General features: G+C 42.9%; 1 protein-coding gene across 2 annotated transcripts in view; it reads right to left on the reverse strand.

Annotated features, from left to right (window-relative positions):
* The window catches only part of rasa3 (RAS p21 protein activator 3), a 192,121-nt gene that overhangs the window by 18,721 nt on the left and 151,971 nt on the right, over positions 1–21,429 (reverse strand). For both annotated transcript variants that reach the window (XM_060825837.1, XM_060825838.1), the window contains exons 6-14: positions 17,184–17,264; positions 16,329–16,401; positions 13,955–14,031; positions 11,933–12,037; positions 7,594–7,747; positions 5,090–5,238; positions 3,273–3,387; positions 1,387–1,461; positions 1,174–1,297 (exon numbers count right to left, since the gene is read on the reverse strand). In XM_060825837.1, coding sequence (XP_060681820.1) covers positions 1,174–1,297; positions 1,387–1,461; positions 3,273–3,387; positions 5,090–5,238; positions 7,594–7,747; positions 11,933–12,037; positions 13,955–14,031; positions 16,329–16,401; positions 17,184–17,264 — 953 coding nt within the window. The remainder of the gene's footprint in view (positions 1–1,173; positions 1,298–1,386; positions 1,462–3,272; positions 3,388–5,089; positions 5,239–7,593; positions 7,748–11,932; positions 12,038–13,954; positions 14,032–16,328; positions 16,402–17,183; positions 17,265–21,429) is intronic.

Consider the following 21,429-nt stretch of genomic DNA (forward strand, 5'->3'; position numbering starts at 1 on the left):
TGTAGGTGACAGTATTCCCATGTATGTGCTGCCCTTGTCGTTCTAAATGAAAATAGTCACGGGTTTAGAAGGTGCTGCTGAAAGAGCTCTGGTGAGTTGCTGAAATACATCCTGTGGATGGTACACACTGCTGTCACTGTGCAGTGGTGGTGATGGGGTGTCAATCAAGTGTTGAAGTCAAGCTTCTTGAGTGTTGTTGGAGCTGCACTCATCCAGGCAAGTACGGAGTATTCCATCGGACTCCTGACTTGTCCCTTGTAGATGGTGGACAGACTTAGCAGAGTCAGAAGGTGAGTTACTCACCTCAAGACTCCCAGCCTCTGACCCTACTCTTTTGGCGCACAGTCTATATGGCTGGTCCGTTTTGGGTTTTGTCAATGGTAACATCCAGGATGTTGTTAATGGGGGAATTCAACAATGGTGGTGCCATTGAATGGTCAGAGTCACTATTGATGTCATCCTGTTCCCCCCTCCCCACCCCCAGTCGAAGCAAAATGCTCAGAGATACTATGTAGTTTTACCTCCATCTTTATTCCGGGCCCTGGAAGGAGAGAGAACAATGGCCCATGTGCACACAGACCTGAGTTCACGGTCTTTTCTGGAGCAGCAGTTTCTCAAAGAACTATGTAGTCATTTTACAGGGAGGAGCATCAGATAAGGCAACATACATACTAACTGGGCAACAATTACAATCAACTAGTATCAATAGCAGAGACCAAGCCCTTTACTGTTATACAATGAATGTTCTTAACCCTGTTAACTGGATTCATACAATGGATACTTTTCCCCTTTTTAGCTGACCTTGCACACGGAATACTTCCAACATTGTTAAATGGCTCTACTTAGTGACTGCTTTTCCACTTTGTTAACTCATTACCTTTGCCTCCAGCACCTCATTGATAACTGTAAGTTCTTATCTGATCAGAGTCTTGCTCAGCTGAACCTCTTAACTCAGAACTTAACTCTTTCCCTTGCCTGTTTATATCCTATACCCATTCTCAATGTTGAAGATGATCTTTGATTGGAACTTGCATTTGATAAATATTATTTGTTACTTACTGACCCAGAATAAATATTATCCAGGTCTTGCTGCATATTGACATGGAGCACTTCGATGTTTGAGGAATTGCAAATGGTGCTGAACGTTGGAGTAGACAGAATGGGTCACTTTACCTTGAAATCTCTTTGCAGCAGATTCTCTCAGTGAGAAAAAGATGTCAGACATGACTGTGGGACAACTCATACCAGACTTGGTAATGACGTTGAAAATTCTTTCGACATATTGCCTGAGGTTGTCCTGTAATGAAATCAGAGGTGGCACTCAAACACTGAAACTAATGAAACAGAAATCACATACTGTTGATTGCAAACATTGAAGAGCCTTACCATGTTAGATTCCAGATTTTCACCATCTTTCAGCTTAACTGGGTCAATCTCACAAGGTTTGTGCATTCCACATATCTATGAAATAGAAGTCAAAAAAGTTTTACAATTCAACTGAACTTATACTCGTCGGTCAACCTAAATAATTCAAATATGTTTAATAGATCTTACACAATGTTTCATCTTGATACCTTCCCTTTGCTCATAAACCATTCACAAATTCACTATAAACCAAGACTTTGCAAAATTGGAAATGATGCATCATAAAACACACTTTCCCTTTGGCTTTCCATTGGATTCATTACAAGCCTGTTGGATCCAGACAGAACTTAATGAAAAGAGCCTAAATGTTCATCTATAACAAATTCAGATCCACTCAATAATGGCTGAGCTGAAATGTGTGTGCCCATGTGAAACAGAGAGTGAGAATGTGAGAATGAGTATGTGGGAGTGAGTGTGGAAGAATGTTGTGGTTTTGTTCGCCGAGCTGGGAATCTGTGTTGCAAACGTTTCGTCCCCTGTCTAGGTGACATCCTCAGTGCTTGGGAGCCTCCTGTGAAGCGCTTCTGTGATGTGGTCGGTATATTGGGGCCATTGGGCCGCTGCAGCGGACAGCTGGAACTGACAACCGGAAGCGGCAGAGACAAACCACTATAAATGCCGGAGGAAACAACACAGAAGCGCTTCACAGGAGGCTCCCAAGCACTGAGGATGTCACCTAGACAGGGAACGAAACGTCTGCAACACAAATTCCCAGCTCAGCGAACAGAACTACAACAATGAGCACCCGAGCTACAAATCTTCTAACAAACTTTGCAAGAATGTGTAAGTGCAAGGGGATGAATGCAGGAAGGCGAGAGTGCAGGTTAGTGCACGAGAGTATCTCTTCAACCAGTAGCTACTAAATATCAGTTTTATGAAGAAGCATTCTGAAATGTTTTGCTGATGCTTTAAGGATGGAACTCCTTGATTCCTGTTCATGTAGGAACAGATATTGTCGTTCAGTAGGATTTTACAGTTGGTTTATAAATTCTAAATTATAGAATATACTACACTAGATAAAAACAGGAGACTTCCAGGAAAATGTACACGTGTGAGTGTTCTGGGTGTGTGTGAGAAAGAATGTATCTCAGACACTGAGTGTGGATGTGTGAGAGAATGTGTGCCAGCAAGTGTTTGAGAGTCAGCATGTGTGTGAATGCGTGCACGTGAAAAAGTGTACATGTGACAATCTGTGTGTGCGTGTGTAAGCTTGCATGCAGTTGTGATATCCAGTGTAAGAGTGTGTGGAGGTGTGATTGTAAGCACATGACAGTCAAAGGGAGAATATGAAATAATGTGTATGAGTGTGAGAGCGTGAGATTGAGAGAGTCAGTGTGAAAGTGACAGTGTGTAAGCCTGTGTGTCAGTGTACAGTGTGAGTGCATATGTGTCAGTGTGTGAATGTGTGTAAATGTGAGTCAGTGTGTGTGTAAATGTGAGAATTGGTGAGTGTGAATGTAAGAGTCCGTGTGAGTGTGTGTGAATGTGAGAAACTGTGTGTGTTTGTGAGTGTGTGAATGTGAGAGTCAGTGTGCGTGTGAGATTGTGAGTGTGAATGTGAGAGACTGTGTGTGTGCGTATGTGTGAACGTGAGCATCAGTATGTGTGTGAGATTGTCAGTGAGTGTGAATGTGAGAGACAGTGTGTGTGTAAGGGTGTGAATGTGAGAGCCATGGCATTTGTGAGAATGTGAGAGTTAATGTGCGTGATACTGTGTATGTGAGGGTCCGTGTATGCATGCAATTGAGTCTGTGAGAGTGTTAAGTGTGTAAATTTAAGTGATTGTGAGTGTGATCTGTTTTTTGATCTGATTAATATAAACCCTAACCCTGACAAATACTGCTCACCTCATCAACAATTGGCTTCAGTGTGACCTGCAGGTAATGCCTCCCGGCCAGTTTCATTGTTTCATCGATGCACTTGGAGGTTAAGGAGTTCCCTCGGAATATGGTGTTTGGATCCCTGAACAGGAACAAATCTGTATAGTTTGGTAAACTAGAACACAGTGACTAAAGCTTTGCAAAAGGAGACAATGATTGAGAGTCTGCGAGTGTCTGGTTGGCTGACCAGGAATCTGCCGAGAGATTTTCCACATTTCTCACTCTGCTTGCAGTGTGTTACAGACCTCAACATTGGCATCACCTCCAACAGTAACATGTTCAGCCTATGAAGGCTCTTTGTTTGTTAACCTCAATACGCTGGGTTTACTAAGTTAGAGGTCGCTGAAAATGTGTTGCTGGAAAAGCGCAGCAGGTCAGGCAGCATCCAAGGAGCAGGAGATTCGACGTTTCAGGCATAAGCCCTTCTTCAGGAATTGTTAGAAGTCACCAAGTTATAGTGCAACAGGTTTAATGGAAATCATTTACTATCGAAGCACTGCTCCTTCATTAGGTGAAGTGATGAAGAGATGACAAATAAACCTGTTTCACTATAAACTGTTGTCCTGTGATTTCTGACTTCATTCACCCCCCGTCTAACCTCCACAACAAGGGTTTACTAACAGAACAGCCCTGAATCAGGTGAGTGTTTAGGAACAGTGACCTGGCATTGGGTTCAGTGTGGTTCCTCTGACATTAGTGCTCCCAGCTCATGTTATAAAATTTTGCAGCATGGAAACAGTCCCTTTGGGTCCATCATTGCCAGTCATCTCACTAACTCTCACTTGCCCATGGCCTTATGTATTACAGCATTTCAGGTGTTCATCTCAATACTTCTGAAATATTGTGATGGTTCCCTTTTCGGTTGTGAGTTCCAGATATCCGCCACCCTCTGAGTGAAAGCAAAGTGCTCCTTCACCCCCCTCTAAACCTCCTGCTATTTGCCTTAACCCAATGCCCCCTGGTTATTAGGAGAAAGTGAGGATTGCAGATGCTGTAGAGTCAGAGTCGAAAAGTGTGGCACTGGAAAAGCACAACAGGTCAGGCAGCATCCGAGGAGCAGGAGAGTCGACGTTTCGGACACAAGCTCTTCATCAGGAATGCCCCCCACCAGCCCGGTAATTGACCCCTCTACTAAGGGGAGAAGCTTCTTCCCTATCTACTTTCCTCATAATTATTTACACTTCAGTCAGGCTCCCCCTCCAGCTTTCTCTGCTGTAAGGAAAACAACCCCAGCCTATTAGCTCTGTCTTCATAGCTAAATCACTCCAGGCCAGATAATGTCCTGTACACCTCTGCTGTACAATAACATCCCTCCTTTCATGTGGCTACCAGAACAATGTGCAGTATTCCATCTGTGGCCTGACCAATGTTCAAAACAGCTCCATCATAAGCTCCATGCTTTTGTAGTCCTTATCTCAACTAAGAAGAGCAAGTATCCCTTATGCCTTGCTAACTAACCCGTCCACTTGTCTTGTTGCCTTTATGGAACTAAAAACTTGTGTTTACGCTACACCTTCATGATTTCCCATGCTACATGCTGAAAAGGTCTTGAAACATTTTGTTGTGCCAATCGGGGAGGGGGGGTGGACAGAGGGGAGCTTGTTCCCATCTCCCCACCCCTGTCGGAACAAAACAAGTTGAGATTGGAGGCTTCGCTGGAACGTGAGCCCGTGTAGGTGACACCAAGTGAGGAGGGAAGGAAGCAGGAAAAGCAGTTGGCGTAATTCTATCAACAATACTCAGAATCAGTGAGATGACGTTTCTAAAATAAAATGTTTACTCACAGGGTCCTGTTTATTTCAGCATTTGCTATCGCGCTGATAAAGGGGACAATCTTGCCGTAATGCAAGAAGAGTCTGACCAGGGGGACAGCAGCTTCCTGTTTCTCCCGACACACTTCGCCCAGCATGTGAGCAGCTGATGCAGAAACTGGCTGTGGAGAGTAAACAGGGACAGCATCAGCATTACTCCATGCACAAGAAAACGGTCACCCTGCTCTCATCTCTGAAAGAAGAATGGGAAATGTCAGGATTCTCTCCCCTTCAGTTCAGAAAAGGGATGACATCACCACTACTGACAGGGAGGTCAATTGGCCCGTCACATCTGTGCTATCTCTTCAGTTGTTGGCTTTCATGTCGATCCCTGCGCTTCACCTCCTCCAAGCCTTTTCATGTCCAAATACCAATCTAACTCCTTTTTTAAATGATTGGAACCGGGGTGGACAAAGTTAAAAATAACACACCAGGTTATAGTCCAACAGGTTTATTTGGAAGCACTAGCTTTCAGAGTGCTGCTCCTTCATCAGGGAGTGCTTCACTGCTTGTGAAAGCTCTGAAAGCTAGTCCCTCCAAATAAACCTGTTGGACTATAACTCGGTGTTGTGTGATTTTTAAATTTGTCCTTTTTTTAAATCGTATGATTTTGCTTTGACAGTGGTTTCCAGATGATACAGTAACATTAAATCAACAGAAGGGGGCAGCAATGCGCTGTGTAACTGCCTGGTAATTCCCTACAACAATGTCACCTCAAAAAGATAAAAATCACACAACACCAGGTTATAGTCCAACAGGTTAATTGGAAGCACTAGCTTTCAGAGCGACGCTCCTTCATCAGGTGGTAGTGAAGGAGCGTCGCTCCGAAAGCTAGTGCTTCCAATTAAACCTGTTGGACTATAACCTGGTGTTGTATGATTTTTAACTTTGTCCACCCCAGTCCAACACCGGCATCTCCAAATCATGATCTCAAAAACAATTTGGCATTCCCAAAAAGTTGCAACCAGTAACAGAAGGAGCTCATTTTCCTTTGTGAATCTGATTCAACTCTAAATTCATGACTGCAAATTGTCCACAAATAATTTGCAATGTTTTGGTCTGTTAAGGCCTTAAAGTTCAGTGAAATCCATGTAGGCTGCTTTCTTCGGGCAGTTTGCAAACCCCCCCACCGCCCCCTTCACAACCCTGTTTAAAACAGCGCCACTATAACCTGTCCCCAGTAGTTTGCCTCGTCCTAGGCTGGTCATACTCCAGTTTCAGGGATGGAGATGGGAAAAGGATACTGTAATGGCAGGGCTTTATAAGGAAAGCTGGAAATGGGGAGTAGAGGGGGTGGGGTGGCAAGTGGTTTGGTTGGGAGGGGTGTGCGAGAGTGGGATCCTCTCTTAAAACACTCTTTACGAACGGAGGTTTGGCATACACCCCTTCCTTGTTGACCCACCCTCCCCAATGTCCCCGATCTACAGAAACCATCCCCTCTTTCAAACATCATGTCCTCTTGGGATTCTGCTGCTAACAATGGCACCTTCCCTGAGACCCATACTTGTTCGTTCCTTTATTACCATCTCCCTCATCTAGCACCTCCATCCCTTCTGACATTTGGTCTCTCCCCAGCACCCACTTACCTGGATCTGCAGTTAGGGAGTCATACAGCTGGAATCAGACCCTCCGGTCCAACTCGTCCATGCCAACGAGATATCCGAAATTAATCTCAACCCATTTGCCAGCATTTGGCCCATTTCCCTCTGAACCCTCCTTAGTCGTGTACCCAACCAGATACCTTCTCAAAACCTGTCAAAATCTCAAACCTCTTACAGTTTTGATGGAGGAACACAAATCTTCCTTCCTGACTCGGTTTCTCTCCTGACAGACCCATGGAGTTTTTCGAGCACTTTTAGCTTATTTTTTTAAAATAAAATTCCGTTTTGCTTTTGTTTTCAGTTCCAGAAGTTGAAGGAAATTCTGCAGATGTGCCAACTGGACTTTCAGCTCAGTCTGGGAGGAGCTAATGGAGAGAGGTGGGGGAGGAGCTAATGGAGAGAGGTGGGGGAGGAGCTAATGGAGAGAGGTGGGTGGGTATGATAGCTGGTGGAGAGGCGAAATGGTGACTGAGGTGGGGGCGGTTTGGGGTATGGGAAGGGGTGTGTCACTTTCATGGTAACTCAGTTCCTGACACAGACTGTGAAGTGGAAATCTACTGAGCTCCAACCTGTGCTCACTGGGAACACAAGGTTTGAACAATCACCCCACATGTGTTACAAGACCATCTTTCAGGTGTTCGGGTCATGAATGGGTGCAAATGGGAGGCTGTTTGTTCTCTCTGGTGTCTGTATTCTCGTTTTGCAAGTTCGGTTTATTTCAATGAGTTTGAATACAGTCTCCCAAGAATGTTAGCCCTCAATTTGGGATTGGGGTTAGGATTAGCGTCAGTTTGAGAGTTAAATTAGATCCTAATCTTAAGGTTAAAGTTAGGTTAGATCTCGCATAAGATTGAACGTCAGAGTACACAACCCTACCTCAACATCTGCTGATTTTAATAAAAGATCCCTCAAGGGGTCGTAATATTGAGAAGGGAAAACATGGTCCTCAGTGTAAACAACGTTTAGCCGCAAAGAACCCAAATCAACAGGTTTATTTGGCTTGCCATTATCTCTGGGCTGAAGGAAATACCTGCAACATACAACAGCAAGAAAGGAACTTGTTAATTTTCCTCATCACAGACATCTCAACATAAATATAAATCATCTCTATTTATCAAAGTTCTTTTTGTAACTCAAAATGGTGCCAGATTGTGGCGACAAAACACTTTTTCGAGATATATGTGCTTATAAATAACTCAAAAACATTAAACATTTGCTTATACCCTCAAGGGAGTTGCCTACTTCCCCTTCCCATCAGCCACCTCTGAAATCCTCCGATCAGTCACAGAACTTACACCAGGCAGGAAGCAGCCCTCAACTGTCCCGTACTGCTCCATGGAACATTGCAGGTAGCTCAAAGATGGGCAGAAGGGCAGTGCCCAACCCACCTGAAGAATTTTCCAGACGCCCCCAACACTGCTCCCCCTCCCCTCCACCACCCGTCCCCTCCTCCCTCCAGCTCCAGTCTGGACAATTCACCCCAAAGAGGGAGAATTAAGGGGAGAGAGAGAGAAAACAGGAAAATAAAAGCTTTTTAAAAAAATATCTCAAAGTAAAAGTTTACTGGCCGCAGGAAAGGGACTTCCACTGAAAACTGTTCCCCTTCTAGGTCAGAGAGATGGAGTTGCATTACAAAAAACACTTGGTCAATTAGTGTGGCATTCACCATGAAAGCACATAATTCCAAAAAATAAAATGAAATTGTTGATAAAGAGCTCCTTCTGCTGTAAATTACCAGCCCAGGCTTTCTGTGGTGCGTTTAACAAGCAATTAATGTGCTAATCTAGGAAGTTTTTAAAATTATTAAGGAATTTGAGGGTGGGCTGCCATTGGTGTGAAATAAACTGGAAGGAGGTATAATCTGACCACCAAGTTCTGGAGATTCAGGAGTCCTGCCATCTCTCTTCATCCCCTGATTAGTAGACAATTCACACCAGAATACGGACCATTGTTAACAGGATCGTTATTATGACCCACGAAGAGCTCTCTTCCTACTTACAAATTTATGCAAGAGCAAATTAAATAAGGTGACCACTATACAGATGCTCAATTTAATTATTCTGTCAGTATGCACATGTTCTGTGCACTCCCATCCAGAACTTGCTGGATTGCAATTCCAGAGGAAGTATCCAATCTGTCCTTCCTCTCTCTAACACGGGTATATGAGGCTCATTGGTAGCATCTTTACATGCCATCCAGGAGGTGGGAGGAGCTAATGGAGCACAAACAGAGGATTTGATCTGAAACAGCTGGGGAGACTGTTATGTAGCAGTGATGTCACTGGCCCCATTCTTTGGGTGCTTAGGTTCAAATCCCTATGCACCAAAATGTTGAAATTTAAATTTGTTGATAAAGTCTGGAATTGAAAGCTAGTTTCATGGTGTCTATGGACAATTTCCCATATTGTAATCCCCTTTCTTTTGCCATCCTTCCCTGGTCTACCTACATGTGAATTTTAAAGGAAGTTCATTTTATTTACTTGTAGGACATGTGCTGGTCAGCATTTATTGTCTGTCCCCTACTTGCCCTTGAGTAGGTGATGCTGAGCTGTCTTTTGAATGGCTGCAGTCCTTGTGTTTAGGTAAATGCGCAATGTCCTGAGGGAGAGAATTTCAGGATTTTGACCCAGTGACATTGAAGGAACAGCGATACATTTCCAAGTCAGGATGGTGACTGGCTTGGTGGAGAACTTGCAGGAGATGGTGTTTCCATATATCTGCTACACTTGTCCTAGATGGAAGTGGTTGTGGGTTTGGAAGGTGAGACCAAGGATCTGTGCTGTATTTCTGCAGTGCATCTTGTTGATGGCACACATTGCTGGATTTCTACACTTCGTATGTGAAGACATGCTAACAAATTCTTTCCCAATGTCAACATGATGCATTTAAGGCTGTGCAATGTGGATTTTTTTATTAACAGGCTCTTTGTGTAACTATTTTTTTTACTACACTCCATGTGGCTTTATTTGTAATGTAAGCTACTTTTGTTTAACCACTGTATTGCATTCCTGTGTGAAAAGGGAGGAAATGCAAACCCGATTGAGTCTGCTGTGGGAGGCACACGGGCCTGGCAGCAGTGTGTCATAAACTTTCTTGCAGCTTTCTTCCTTAAAGTTTATAAGGTACATGATAGGTATATGCATCAAAAAGTGTGGCGTTGGAACAGCACAGCCAATCAGGCAGCATCCGAGGAGCAGCGCGGAAGCTCTTCATCGGGAATGTGATTCTTGAAATGCCGATTCTCCTGCTCCTCGGATGCTGCCTGACCTGCTGTGCTTTTCCAGCACCACATGTTTTGACTCTGATCTCCAGCATCTGCAGTCCTCACTTTCTCCTACGTATGTCCATCAATCCACCGTCATCCACCAGCATGCTGTGGGATAGTGCCTTGAAATCCAGGCGACAGGGTGTCACAATTTTTCCTGATAGAAACTGACTCCAAGTTCACGTTAAAAATAATGGTGAGGTTAATAGTAATCAACGTTAACTATGTACGAATCAAAAGCAACTTCAGCTGAGCTTCAATGCACGGCTAAATTAAAAAAACCTATAAGTTAGTGTCAAGCTGCCTCACTCCACCTTTAACCAGTGAAAGTAACTGTGAGCTGTAACTGCGTTAAAAAGTAGGAACAGCTATATTTGCATTCGAAATACAGAGTAAAACCATCACGGAAGTTTGAGTTTTCTATTTGAGTCTACATATTCTTGTTAAGGCTGTGACAAATCCCAAACAATCACTTTGATGCTGAAAATTAACTTTTATAAAAGTGGAGTTTCATTTCTTCACCTTTCAATTGCAATAGAAGATTCAAAAGAAACATAAAACTTTTCCACCTCCTCACTCTCCCTCTCTCTCTATGTCACTGTCTCCTGATCTAAGATAAGATCAGTATTCTAACCTACCCTTCCTGCTGTGACTGCACCATTCATTAACAATTCTTCAAACTGGTTTAACAGGTTCACAGTTGCTCAAACTGGTCTTGCAGATCCCAGATGCTTTGTGGAGAGAGCTGTGCTCTTGTCATTTCCCACCTGCAGCATGTTACTGTGCAGAAGTAGGGGACACTGTAGCATTGCAGTCATGTCATCCGATCAATAATCCAGAGTGCAGAATCCTCTGGGAACAGGAGTTTGAATTCCATCATAGCAGATGGCTTGAAGTCACTATGTTTGAGACAGTGGCTCAGTGGTTAGTACTGCTGCCTCATAGCGCCTGGGACCCAGGATTGATTCCACCCTCGGGTGACTATCTCTATGGAGTTTGCACATTCTCCCTGTGGGGTTTCCTTCAGGTGCTCCGGTTTCTTCCTACAGTCCAAAGACGCGCAGGTTAAGGTGGATTAGCCACAGGGAAATGTGGGGTCAGAGAGATGGGGTGGGTCTGGGTAGAATGCTCTTTGGAGGGTCGTTGTGGACTAGATGGGCCGAATGGCCTGGTCCCACACTGCAGGCCTATCAATCTATGATCCACTTATTTTGAACATTGAGTAAATTTGAGGAGTTCGACAGATTTTCAAATACCAGTGGGTTGAAGGTTTATGGAGAACGGGCGAGAAAGTGGAGTTGAGGACAAGGTGAGATCAGTCAGATTATATCCAATGGCAGAGCAGCCTGAGGAGCTGACTTGCTGACTCCTGTTATTCAAAAGGCAAATTCACCAGAGGGTTCATCGAATACAATAAATTCTGGCTTAATGTGCATTGTAGAATGTAGATATTTTGAAAGATCATAGCTATAAACAATCCGCTTAATTTTTGCATATAGGGAAATTGTCTTATGGCAGTCAGTAGAATAGGATGTAAGTAATTGCCTATTCAATCAGTTGCTGCATCAAGAACGATGCTGCTGTTTATGCAGTCAAGTTGCACAATGGTGAAATGGAATAAAATGACCCCTTAGAGTAGCAGGGAAACGTGTGGGCCATTGAAACTCGGCAAGTGCAGCACCTTACAAACATTCTGGTGATGTGATGCTTTGACATGTGGCTCAAGAATGGTTCTGTGCATCTGTCCTTCCCTTGCGTGCCAACCAGATGTGGCTCAAGTCACCCAACTGTAGACTCAGAAACCAGCGACATTTTCACCACTTGCAGTTGGCAGCACACCCACATTAAGGCAAACAACTCAACATTTGAAGGAAAGTTCAAGGTGCAGATTGTTGTTCAGTCTATACCTTTTAAAAAAGGGCATTATTGAACTGAATGAGCTCTCAATTACCATGCTTGATGGGATGAAGACTGTTTTAAAATCTTCAAAGGGAGACGTAGTTCTCCAAGAAATTCATCACCAAACTTTAAGTTACTGGCATTCCAAAGGTCAATCCTAGAAAAAAAACATTCCATCTCTTAGTAGAGGCAAAAGATGTCACATACTATCAAAGAACTTTAAGCCCCATTGTTTATTATGGGATGGTAGCAGACTAATATGGACCTTAATAAATATAGATCTCATATTTAATACAAGAGTATAACTGTACAATGGTTGCCTTACTTGGAAATAAAAATCTTGCCTTGATAAAAGTGATGATGATGCCGTCAGATTGTTTTTACAAGCAATAGATCCACTAAATGTGAATTCCTCACCTCATGCCTGGGTTGGTTTATTGATAAGAGATTGACTAATAGACCGTGGTCATTGTGATTAGTCCTCAATTCCATTATTGCGATGACTAGGAGGGTAGACAATGGTATAAACCTTTATTTTTAAAACATCCGCTAATGCCTACATTCCTGTGCAAGGACTATTCCCCACACAGGCCACTCAGCTTAATACCTCTCTCTTCATTACTCTCATGTACTCTGATATCCCATCAAAGCTAATCCCATTCTCCCCTTTCATTTCCAGTCTAACCCTACACATTCTCTTACTTCCACAATGTTTCACGTTACACGCAGTCCATTGCTATTCTTCCCCTTACTTCCCACATCCTTTAATATTCCACATGGTCTAACTTCACTCTGATGCTCATTTCATATACCCTGTAATATCAGCTCCAGTGTGATACCATCCCCCCTCCTCACTCCCCACATCCTTGCCTATCCCATCCAGTTGTGGTACTTTCCCAAATGACGACGCCTGGTACTTTGCCTCTGTACCAGGAAGTGGTGGGGGTAATTAAGGGTAAGGATTAATGGTTAGCTCATTGGGCTGGACGGTCAATTTGTGATGCACAGTGATGCCAGCACTGAAGGGTCAGTTCCCATACTGGCTGAGGTCACCATGAAGGCCCTACTTTCTCCACCTCAGCCCTCAGCTGAGGTTTAGTGACCCTAAGGTTAAACTCAGGATGAGTTACTTCTCTCTAATGAGAGAGCAGCCCTATGGTCCTCTGGGAGTATGATGATTTTCACTTCTCTTAACATTGAGTTAGTTCACCATCACCAATCAGCTTGTGTTTTGAAACGGTCCTTTCAATTGATTAAGCAGCAAAATCGCACTGGTGTGGATGAGACACTGTTCTTGGATTTTAAAAAAAGGCTTATTGCATCATACAATTACCTATTTGGCCAGGGATAATTACTCAGACCTTAGGGAGCTGGTACAGATATATCTGCTCCTGCTGAAAGCTAGAGTAGAACTGCTTGTCTCAAGTCACAGACATCAGTCAACTGGGTGGAGCCAATGTAACATGAACATTAACCTCTTCAACGGCATTTGCTGAAGCACATCTGTCTAATCACATCCTGTTGCTCATTCTCCAAAGCTCTTACAATCTTTCTTTTGCAATAGTGACGATTTTTTTTTGGCAGATCAAATCATTGCACAAACCTTCCATAAATGTCCACATCTTCAGTCACACTGCACCTCCATCTTACAAGCAACTATCTGACTCCCTTCTAAGATAATTGATGGACTCTGCTTGAACAAAGCTTTGAGACTGAGATTTTCATAATGCTGAGGAATAGGGCTGTGTCAGGAGATGTACAAAAGGCAAGGGAACATTTAGCAGGGTCAAAAAGCTGACAGCATGTTGTATTGGATAAAATGAGGTGTTAGTATAGGTCAGTGGAATTAATCCAACATGAGCAGAGAGTGTGAAAGAGAAGCCCCATTTACAATGATGTGACTAGTTCCTACTGCAAAGCCGACATGAACCCGTACAAATGAATCACACCACAAAGTGTTCAATCAATGTCATAGTTTTGCCTGCACAGGAATAAATGCGTGCATTTTTTAAGTTAATCTGGGAACCAACTATGTTATTTGACAGCAGACTCAGCTTCCAGCAAACCTCCTCACCTGATTTCCATCTTCTCAACATGTTCCTCCTCAACATCAAAGTGGGACTTTCGGTTGTAGCTACATGGCCTTGTCACCTGCAATGAAATCAGGAAACGAGAGATGGAGGGTTAGAATTCCCTTGCAGAGGAAGTTTGTAGTACAGCATTTAAGGTGAACATCTAAACTAGCTACAATACACAATGATTCTCAACTTTAGAGGGTGGCGAGAGAGAAAGGTTTATAATGTTCTGACCAGACACACAGTGGGTAGACTGGGATCTCTCCGCCCTACAGAGGGACAGGGTCTATGAGCTAATGCCATGTTGCTACAATGGTTCCCTACTAGGATGATGTAGAAACACACAACAACAGTAGACATAGCAACCTGAACATCAATGATTTAACCAGCTGTACTGTATTAGACTATGTTTGATGAGAGAAACTTGCTTTCTGACAGATCTTTCCACGTAATGCAAGCTATAGGGTGATAGAGTCATACAGGGCGGGAAACGGGCCCTTCAGCCCAGTTGGTCCATACCAACCAGGTTTCCTAAACTGAACTAAGTCCCAGTTTCCTGCAATTGGCCCATATCCCTCTAAACCTTTCCTATCCATGTATCTGTCCAGATGCCTTTTAAATGTTGCAACTGTACCTGCCTCTACCACTTCCTCTGGCAGCTCATTCCATATATTCACCACCCTCTGTGTAAAAATGTTGCCCCTTTGGGTCCCTTTTATATCTTTCTCCTCTCACCTCAAATCTATGCCCTCTAGTTTTGAACTCCCCTACCCTAGAGAAAAGATCTTGGTTATTCACCTCAAGATTTTACAAACTTCCAGAAGGGCACCCCTCAGCCCCCTAGGCTCCAGGGTAAATGTAACAGACTCTCCTTATAGCTCAAACCTTCCAGTCTCGGTTGCATCCTTGTAAATCTTTGTTGCACCTTTCCTATTTTAATAATATTCTTCCAATAGCAGGGCAACCAGAATTGTACACAGTACTCCAAATGTGGCCTCACCAATGTCTTGTAACATGACGTCCCAACTCCTGTACTCAATGGTCTGACCAATGAAGGCAACCATAACAGAAGCCTTCTTCACCACCCTGTCTACCTGTGAATCCAATTTCAACAAACTATGTACTTGTATCACTTGGTCTTTTAGTTCGACAACACTCCCTAGAGCCCTATCATTATCTCTGTAAGTTCAGTCCTGGCTCATATTGCCGAAATACAACACCTCACATTTATCCAAATAAAACTCCATCTGCCATTCCTTGGCCCACAGGTTCAGTTGATCAAGGTCCTGTTGTTATCTTAGATAACCTTCTTCACTGTCCACTATACCACTATTCACATCCAAATTGTTTATATGAATAAGGAACAACAATGCACACAGAATTGACCCTTATGGCACCACTGCTGGTCACAGGCCTCCAGCCTGAACAACGCCTACCATCACCAACCGTCCCCTACTGTCAGACACTTTTATATTCAATTGGTTAGATTTCCATGGATCCTGTGTGATCTAACCTTACTAACCAGTCTACCTTGCAGAACCTTGTTGAAGGTCTTGCTGAAGTCCATTTAGACTCCAAAGCATTGACATTAAAAAGGCAAGGCATATGGTATAAAAAATGAGTTGGGCAATGAGGAGTTAAGGATGTGGAATGGGAAAGGGTTGGGAATTAAGATGCTAAGGGACAGAAACAGAAAGGATGGAAAGATCAGGTTTTTGCAGAGGACTTTGAGAGGAACAGAGGAGGATAGGGGTGGGGGATTAGTAATTTGGATGCGGAATTCCAGGGGGCAGGAATTTCATAGCTGTTGGTATTCTAGGTCTTAGTGAATCGAGTGGGGTGATCCCAATGCTGTCACCGCACTGAGTCAGAAACGCCCAAAACAGAGGTTCATGAGAGATTTTTTTATAGAGAGAGTTTTTCCTAACACATGAAAACACAATCACTTGACATAAAACTTCAGACGTTTTTATTTGGTGTGTCTGAAATAGTTTTGGAAACAGAAGAAAGCAGCTCTGTAAGTGAACTGGGTAACAGTGCCAGAAGTCAGCCCTGAGCTTGCCAGGATTCCACATCAGGAGTGTATATCAGGAATCTGGACAGGGAGCTCACAAGGAGCGTCAGTACTAGATGTTCCAGACCCCACTGACACATTTGCTCAGTGTCATCGGAAAGAGTTTACTGAAATAATTCTCATTCAAATGTTCAGCACAATGATTGACTAAAGAGTTGAAAAGCGGTATAACAATGAGTAATGAAAGGCTGAATTTCACAAGGTCTGTCCAAAACTAAAACACAATTATCTACGCTTACAGTCTGTACTGATGAAGATCAAATGCAAGAATTTGAAGCAACTCTTCAATGAGAACTTACCTCAAAATAAAACACTTCATCAAACTGTGGATTGTTTGTCTTTCGTTTCACTTTAGTTTTCTTCAACTCAGATCTGGTAACCAAGTAAAAAATGAGTTGGCAGCTTTGTCAATGCACAGTCTGGAAGCTTAATACAGATGGAAACTTTTAAAAATGACAAGCAAAATACTGTACTGCTGATTGTTGGGAGACCTGTGATAAAATCAGTTTGCAACTGGTGATGTTCAACAAGTCAGCCAGCATCTTTGCAGAGAGAAAGGGAGGATGATGCCACAATGTTAATGATTCACAAATAGTGGGACATGAACTCACTTCAAAGACAACTCGCCTCTCAAAGTAACTGGTGGGTATGGTTTATCACCATGTGCAACTTCACTCTTAATCAACGGCGATGTGAAACCAGTGTTTTACTTTCCTATTTTTCCGCCACTGCCAAACGCCCAACCCTCTCTGATTCTGGGATTTCTGCTGCAAAGAGTTTGGTTCGAGTCATTCTCCCCGTCTCTGAATGAGTCATCCAGAAACATTGCCAATACGCTACGGCGGTGGGCAGAGGGAGAATTCGAATTGTACACTACAGAGCTGGCTGGTGGTCAGACACAGTAACTGTCCTGACTGTGAATACAGCAAAGCTAAATGTTGGGGTTCATGGAGATAAAATCTGGACATCCTTAATTCCAGGCTGCAAGTTGAAAATCTATCCCAATATCAGTAGAGCTAGACTAAGAGTTGTTACAACAGAAAACATGTTTGTGAAAAGGACGTACACAGGAATGTTGGTAAAATTTAGATTGCGTTTGGCCATTGCTGCAAGTTACAATCAAACAATAATCATAATTAGAAACGAACCGATACCTGGATGGGCTAGACAAGGTAACCGTTGCATATGGATCACATTGTCCATTGACTATTGGCAAGTCTTCGCATTCTATAACACTGAGTGGAAAGAAAAAATGAGAAACAGTTCAATCATTGAAATGGTGATGAATTTCTGCTTTCCCATTCTTTACAGTAGCACCTGTGTCCTATGTTCCTCACAAAATGATAACCAATTTACCTAATGCAGAAAACATCTGAGTGAATTATGAGAGGGTCAGGACTGAGTGAACGCGGCACTGTCAGAGGAACACTATAGGGGAAGGTCTGCCCTGTGACAGGAACAGGTCAAAGGAACCACTAAACTGTCAAGGGGTCAGTGACTTTATTTGGACCTGTGCACACCAATGTGTGCGTATATGTGTAAAGAGATAAAGTGGTGTGCATGTAGGGTGGTGCATGCATGTGATGTATGTGCTAATGTGTGTGTATCTAAGTGTTTGTGGAGAGCCTTGTGTGTAAGAGTGAATGAATAAACCCTTGTGTGTGTGAGCTTGTGTATGTGCAAACATAAGTGTGTGTGAGAGTGCGAGTGTGTGCTAGTTTGAGTGAGTGATTGGATGTGTGTGTGCATGTGAATGTGACCATAAATGTAAATGTGAGTGTGTTCATGTATGCATGAGAATGGATGTGAATATGTGTGTGCGTGTCGTGTGCGTGTGTCTGTGTGTGTGTGCGCGTCTGTGTCATGCGTGTGTGTCTGTGTGTGTGTGTGTCGTGTGTGTGTGTGTCGTGTGTGTGTCTGTGTGTTGTGTGTGTGTGTGTGTGTCTGTGTGTGTGTGTGTGTGTGTGCGCACGCGTGTGTGTGCGTCTGTATGTGTGTGTGTGTGTGTGTATGCATGCATGTGCATGTGGAGGGACTAAGGGGAAATTAAATAGGCTTGATTCCATTAGTTGAAATATCCGAGAGATTGGGGCTGACTCAAACCGAGCAATTAAACTGTTGGAAGAACATGACGTACTGTAAAATTCATAAGCTCCACTGGCAGCAAATTGACTAATCTGCCAAATTAATTCTTTTAGAAGCCAGATGAAGATCGACATCAATTATGCTAAACAAATGTCCAAACCGAGACTGAAGCCTGGAAGGATATGGAGAATGGCGATGAGGCAAGTGCTGTATAATTTCCAGTAGGAACCAAATTGTCATTTCCTTTCCAATAAAGTAGGAGATTCGCACAGTCCCTCCGAACAAGTTCAAACTTGTTCCACATTTTGCATGTGTCTAGAACCTCTGGGTTTGTCATCAAAGTATCCATCCCTTTGGGAATACAGTCGGTGCTTTACACAACACAAACATTATCAGTGTTTTCGGCTAAAATTTCTTTTCCTTCCCATTTCAAAGGGAACCCTAAACAAGACAGATATGATATTGGTTTTTAGTTGGTACTAAATGCTTCTGTTTAGCATTTTAAAATGGTTAGCATTATGCAATTTAGCACTTTTGCAGGACATTATTTTCTTTGTCATTCATGCAAACAGAAAGTACTAATCATTACCAATTAAAGGAAAAAAGACTTGCATTTCTTAAATGTGTTTCACAACTATAAGACATCCTAACATTTTCCAGTGAATGAAGTATTTTGAAATGTGTCATTGTGCTGAAGCATGGAACTTAGCTCCATTTGTAGCCACTAACCTCTAGCTAGAAATTCACTTGCAGTTGGATTTTTCCTCCCATTTCCTCACTGTTATCTCTGATGTCCCCAACGAAATAACCTCAATCCACTCCTACTTCTCATCTGGACCCCATCCATCATCCAAAAGCAGCACTGCGTTTCACATGGACATAGATAGCTCCCAGCCTCACCTCAACATCAAAACTCCTCCACTGTCATTGAATTAGACTTTATCCAAAAGCCAATAACAGATGAGTAGGAACGTCCTCCAACTAACCATTGGGAAAAATGGGGCCTTTAGTTCCCGTCCCCATGACTAACTTTGTTCCCTAGCAACAGTCACCATCCCTCTCCCTGGCAAGTGTTTTAAAATGCTGCAACGTTGGTATCGCGTTCGATAACCTTCTAATCACATGGTCACCCAGACCAATTATTTCCACCTCCGTTCCATCTGCAGATTCTTTCCCTTTCTCAGCTGATCTGCTCCTAAAGCCCCTACATCTCCTTGTTTCCTGTGCTGGATGATTGCAAATCATTCCCAGCCAGCCTCCCAACATTCTCACTCCTGCAGACTGCAGGTGATTCAAAACCTAGCAGTTTGTAATCAAGTCCCATTCGCCCTTGACCGTTACATTCACTGGCTTTGGTCGGTCAATGCCTCAATTTTAAAATTCTCACACGACACCAGCTTATAGTCCAACGGGTGTATTTATAATCTCAAGCTTTTGGAGTGCTGCTGTTTCATCATTTTTTGCTTAAAATTTTCACCTTTGCTTTAAAACCAACTACCCCCCATTCTCTGGCCCAACATCTCTCCATTCCTATAACTTACTCTAGCCCCAGAAACCCCTTTATGGATGGCTGATTTTGATCACTCTGCTATTGGTGGCCATGCCTTGGGTACCAAGCTCTGAAATCCCATCTCTAAACCTCCCTACATCTCTTCTTTTTTTAAGCTGTCCCTTGGTGATGTGCCTTCATGGCTTCTTTTGAGGCGAGGGTCTCACCTTCTGCTCAGTAATGCTCCTGTGGTATCTCTTGGGTGTATTTTATATTGCTAAAGGCACTATGTAAACACAGCTTGTTGTTCTTGCTGCTGCAACCGGTTTGAGGTCAGCAAGTTCCCAGCAAGATTGGTGGAATGAGCTGCTATTTATCTCCATAAGTTCCACCGTTAATAAAAAAGGTTTTGATCCATCCTCCAAAGTGACCAATTGTTTCCACTTTGCACTGTTATCCAGAATAAAGGAGAGTTTTTTTTAATGGACTCAATTATTATAAAACAATACTCAATCATAAAAACAAGTGGAAATACTGGGTAACATCTAAACTGGAAGCATAACCCCCCTTTAATCCCCAAACTGTCACACTCAACACGATAAAAGATTACTTTAGAGATGGTACTTTTAAAAAAGGCATTGAAGACCACCATTATTGGCCCAGTGTTCCGAAAAACAAAAGACAGAGTCTGGTGAACCCTCAGTCCGTTGAGTTTCTTGTTGACAAACTAAACTGCCAACAGATGTAAACCAATGAAAGATCTTCCAAACAAGCTCCAATTCGGATGGAAATCCAACAGATTCCAAGGTTTTGGATGATGGTGCGAGCTCAGCTTATCAGTGTTTCCAACATTGTTAAAGTACTGAGGTATAGAAACATTGTCAATCCCCAACAGAGGGAGAGAGGGACTTGCAGCATTCCTGAAGCTTTGGAGGTTTTAATCCCTGGGTGTTTGTGAAACAGAAACCAAGTCCAGGAATCCGCCATCAGCACAGGAACCCAATAGTCTCTTTCAAAAGCTAGGTTTTAGTCCAAAACAGGGCAATAAACCCCATTTCTTATCTCCAGCAAAGCTCTGTTTAGCTACTTTTTCAATGTCTTTTGACCTTCTGTATTCAGCAGGTGGATTATGGTCCACATTCAACTGTTGACTTCATTTCCAAGAAACCAAGAAAGCAACAAAACAATTCAATATCTTCCAGTTCTCCACATAATTCATAACTATAAATACCTTGCTTATGGTCTGGACTATATTTATCCTTCAACTAACATCAACAAAGACAGATACATATACTACTTACCTCTGTTGTTTCTTACTACGTGCAACATGGCTGCAGGGTTTAGCTGCACAATTACAATGACTGCACATCATATAGTAATTGGTTGCTTGTTGGCTCCTTACAAGTCCTGTCTTTTGTGACATGGACACATGCTTACTCCTGATGTCCCTGAATATCTGACCCAATCTAATCACACTCTCCACCCTTTAATATCTCATTCTCCTTCTCACTTTCAATCGCTTGTAACAGTTCTCTTTGTCAATTAACAATCTAAATTTCTTTCATGGGATTATTGCACTTAGCTCTGCCAAATGGTCACTCTTACATTCTAACCATCCTCATTTGGACGAATGAGTAACTGCAGTGAATGATCTTCCTATCCTGTCCCGATCTTGTGAAATGTTTTTGCATATTGTACCAATGCAGTAAACCCAGCATATCACTGGCTACTTGACATCCAGAAACACAGCACTGTGCTGAGAAGTTCCCGTGACATTTTTCACGTGGCCAAAATGGAGGACAGGATCTACAGGTTTTGTAACATTC

Source organism: Hemiscyllium ocellatum, chromosome 6 (genome assembly GCF_020745735.1).
Source record: "Hemiscyllium ocellatum isolate sHemOce1 chromosome 6, sHemOce1.pat.X.cur, whole genome shotgun sequence".
NCBI classification, from domain to species: domain Eukaryota; kingdom Metazoa; phylum Chordata; class Chondrichthyes; order Orectolobiformes; family Hemiscylliidae; genus Hemiscyllium; species Hemiscyllium ocellatum.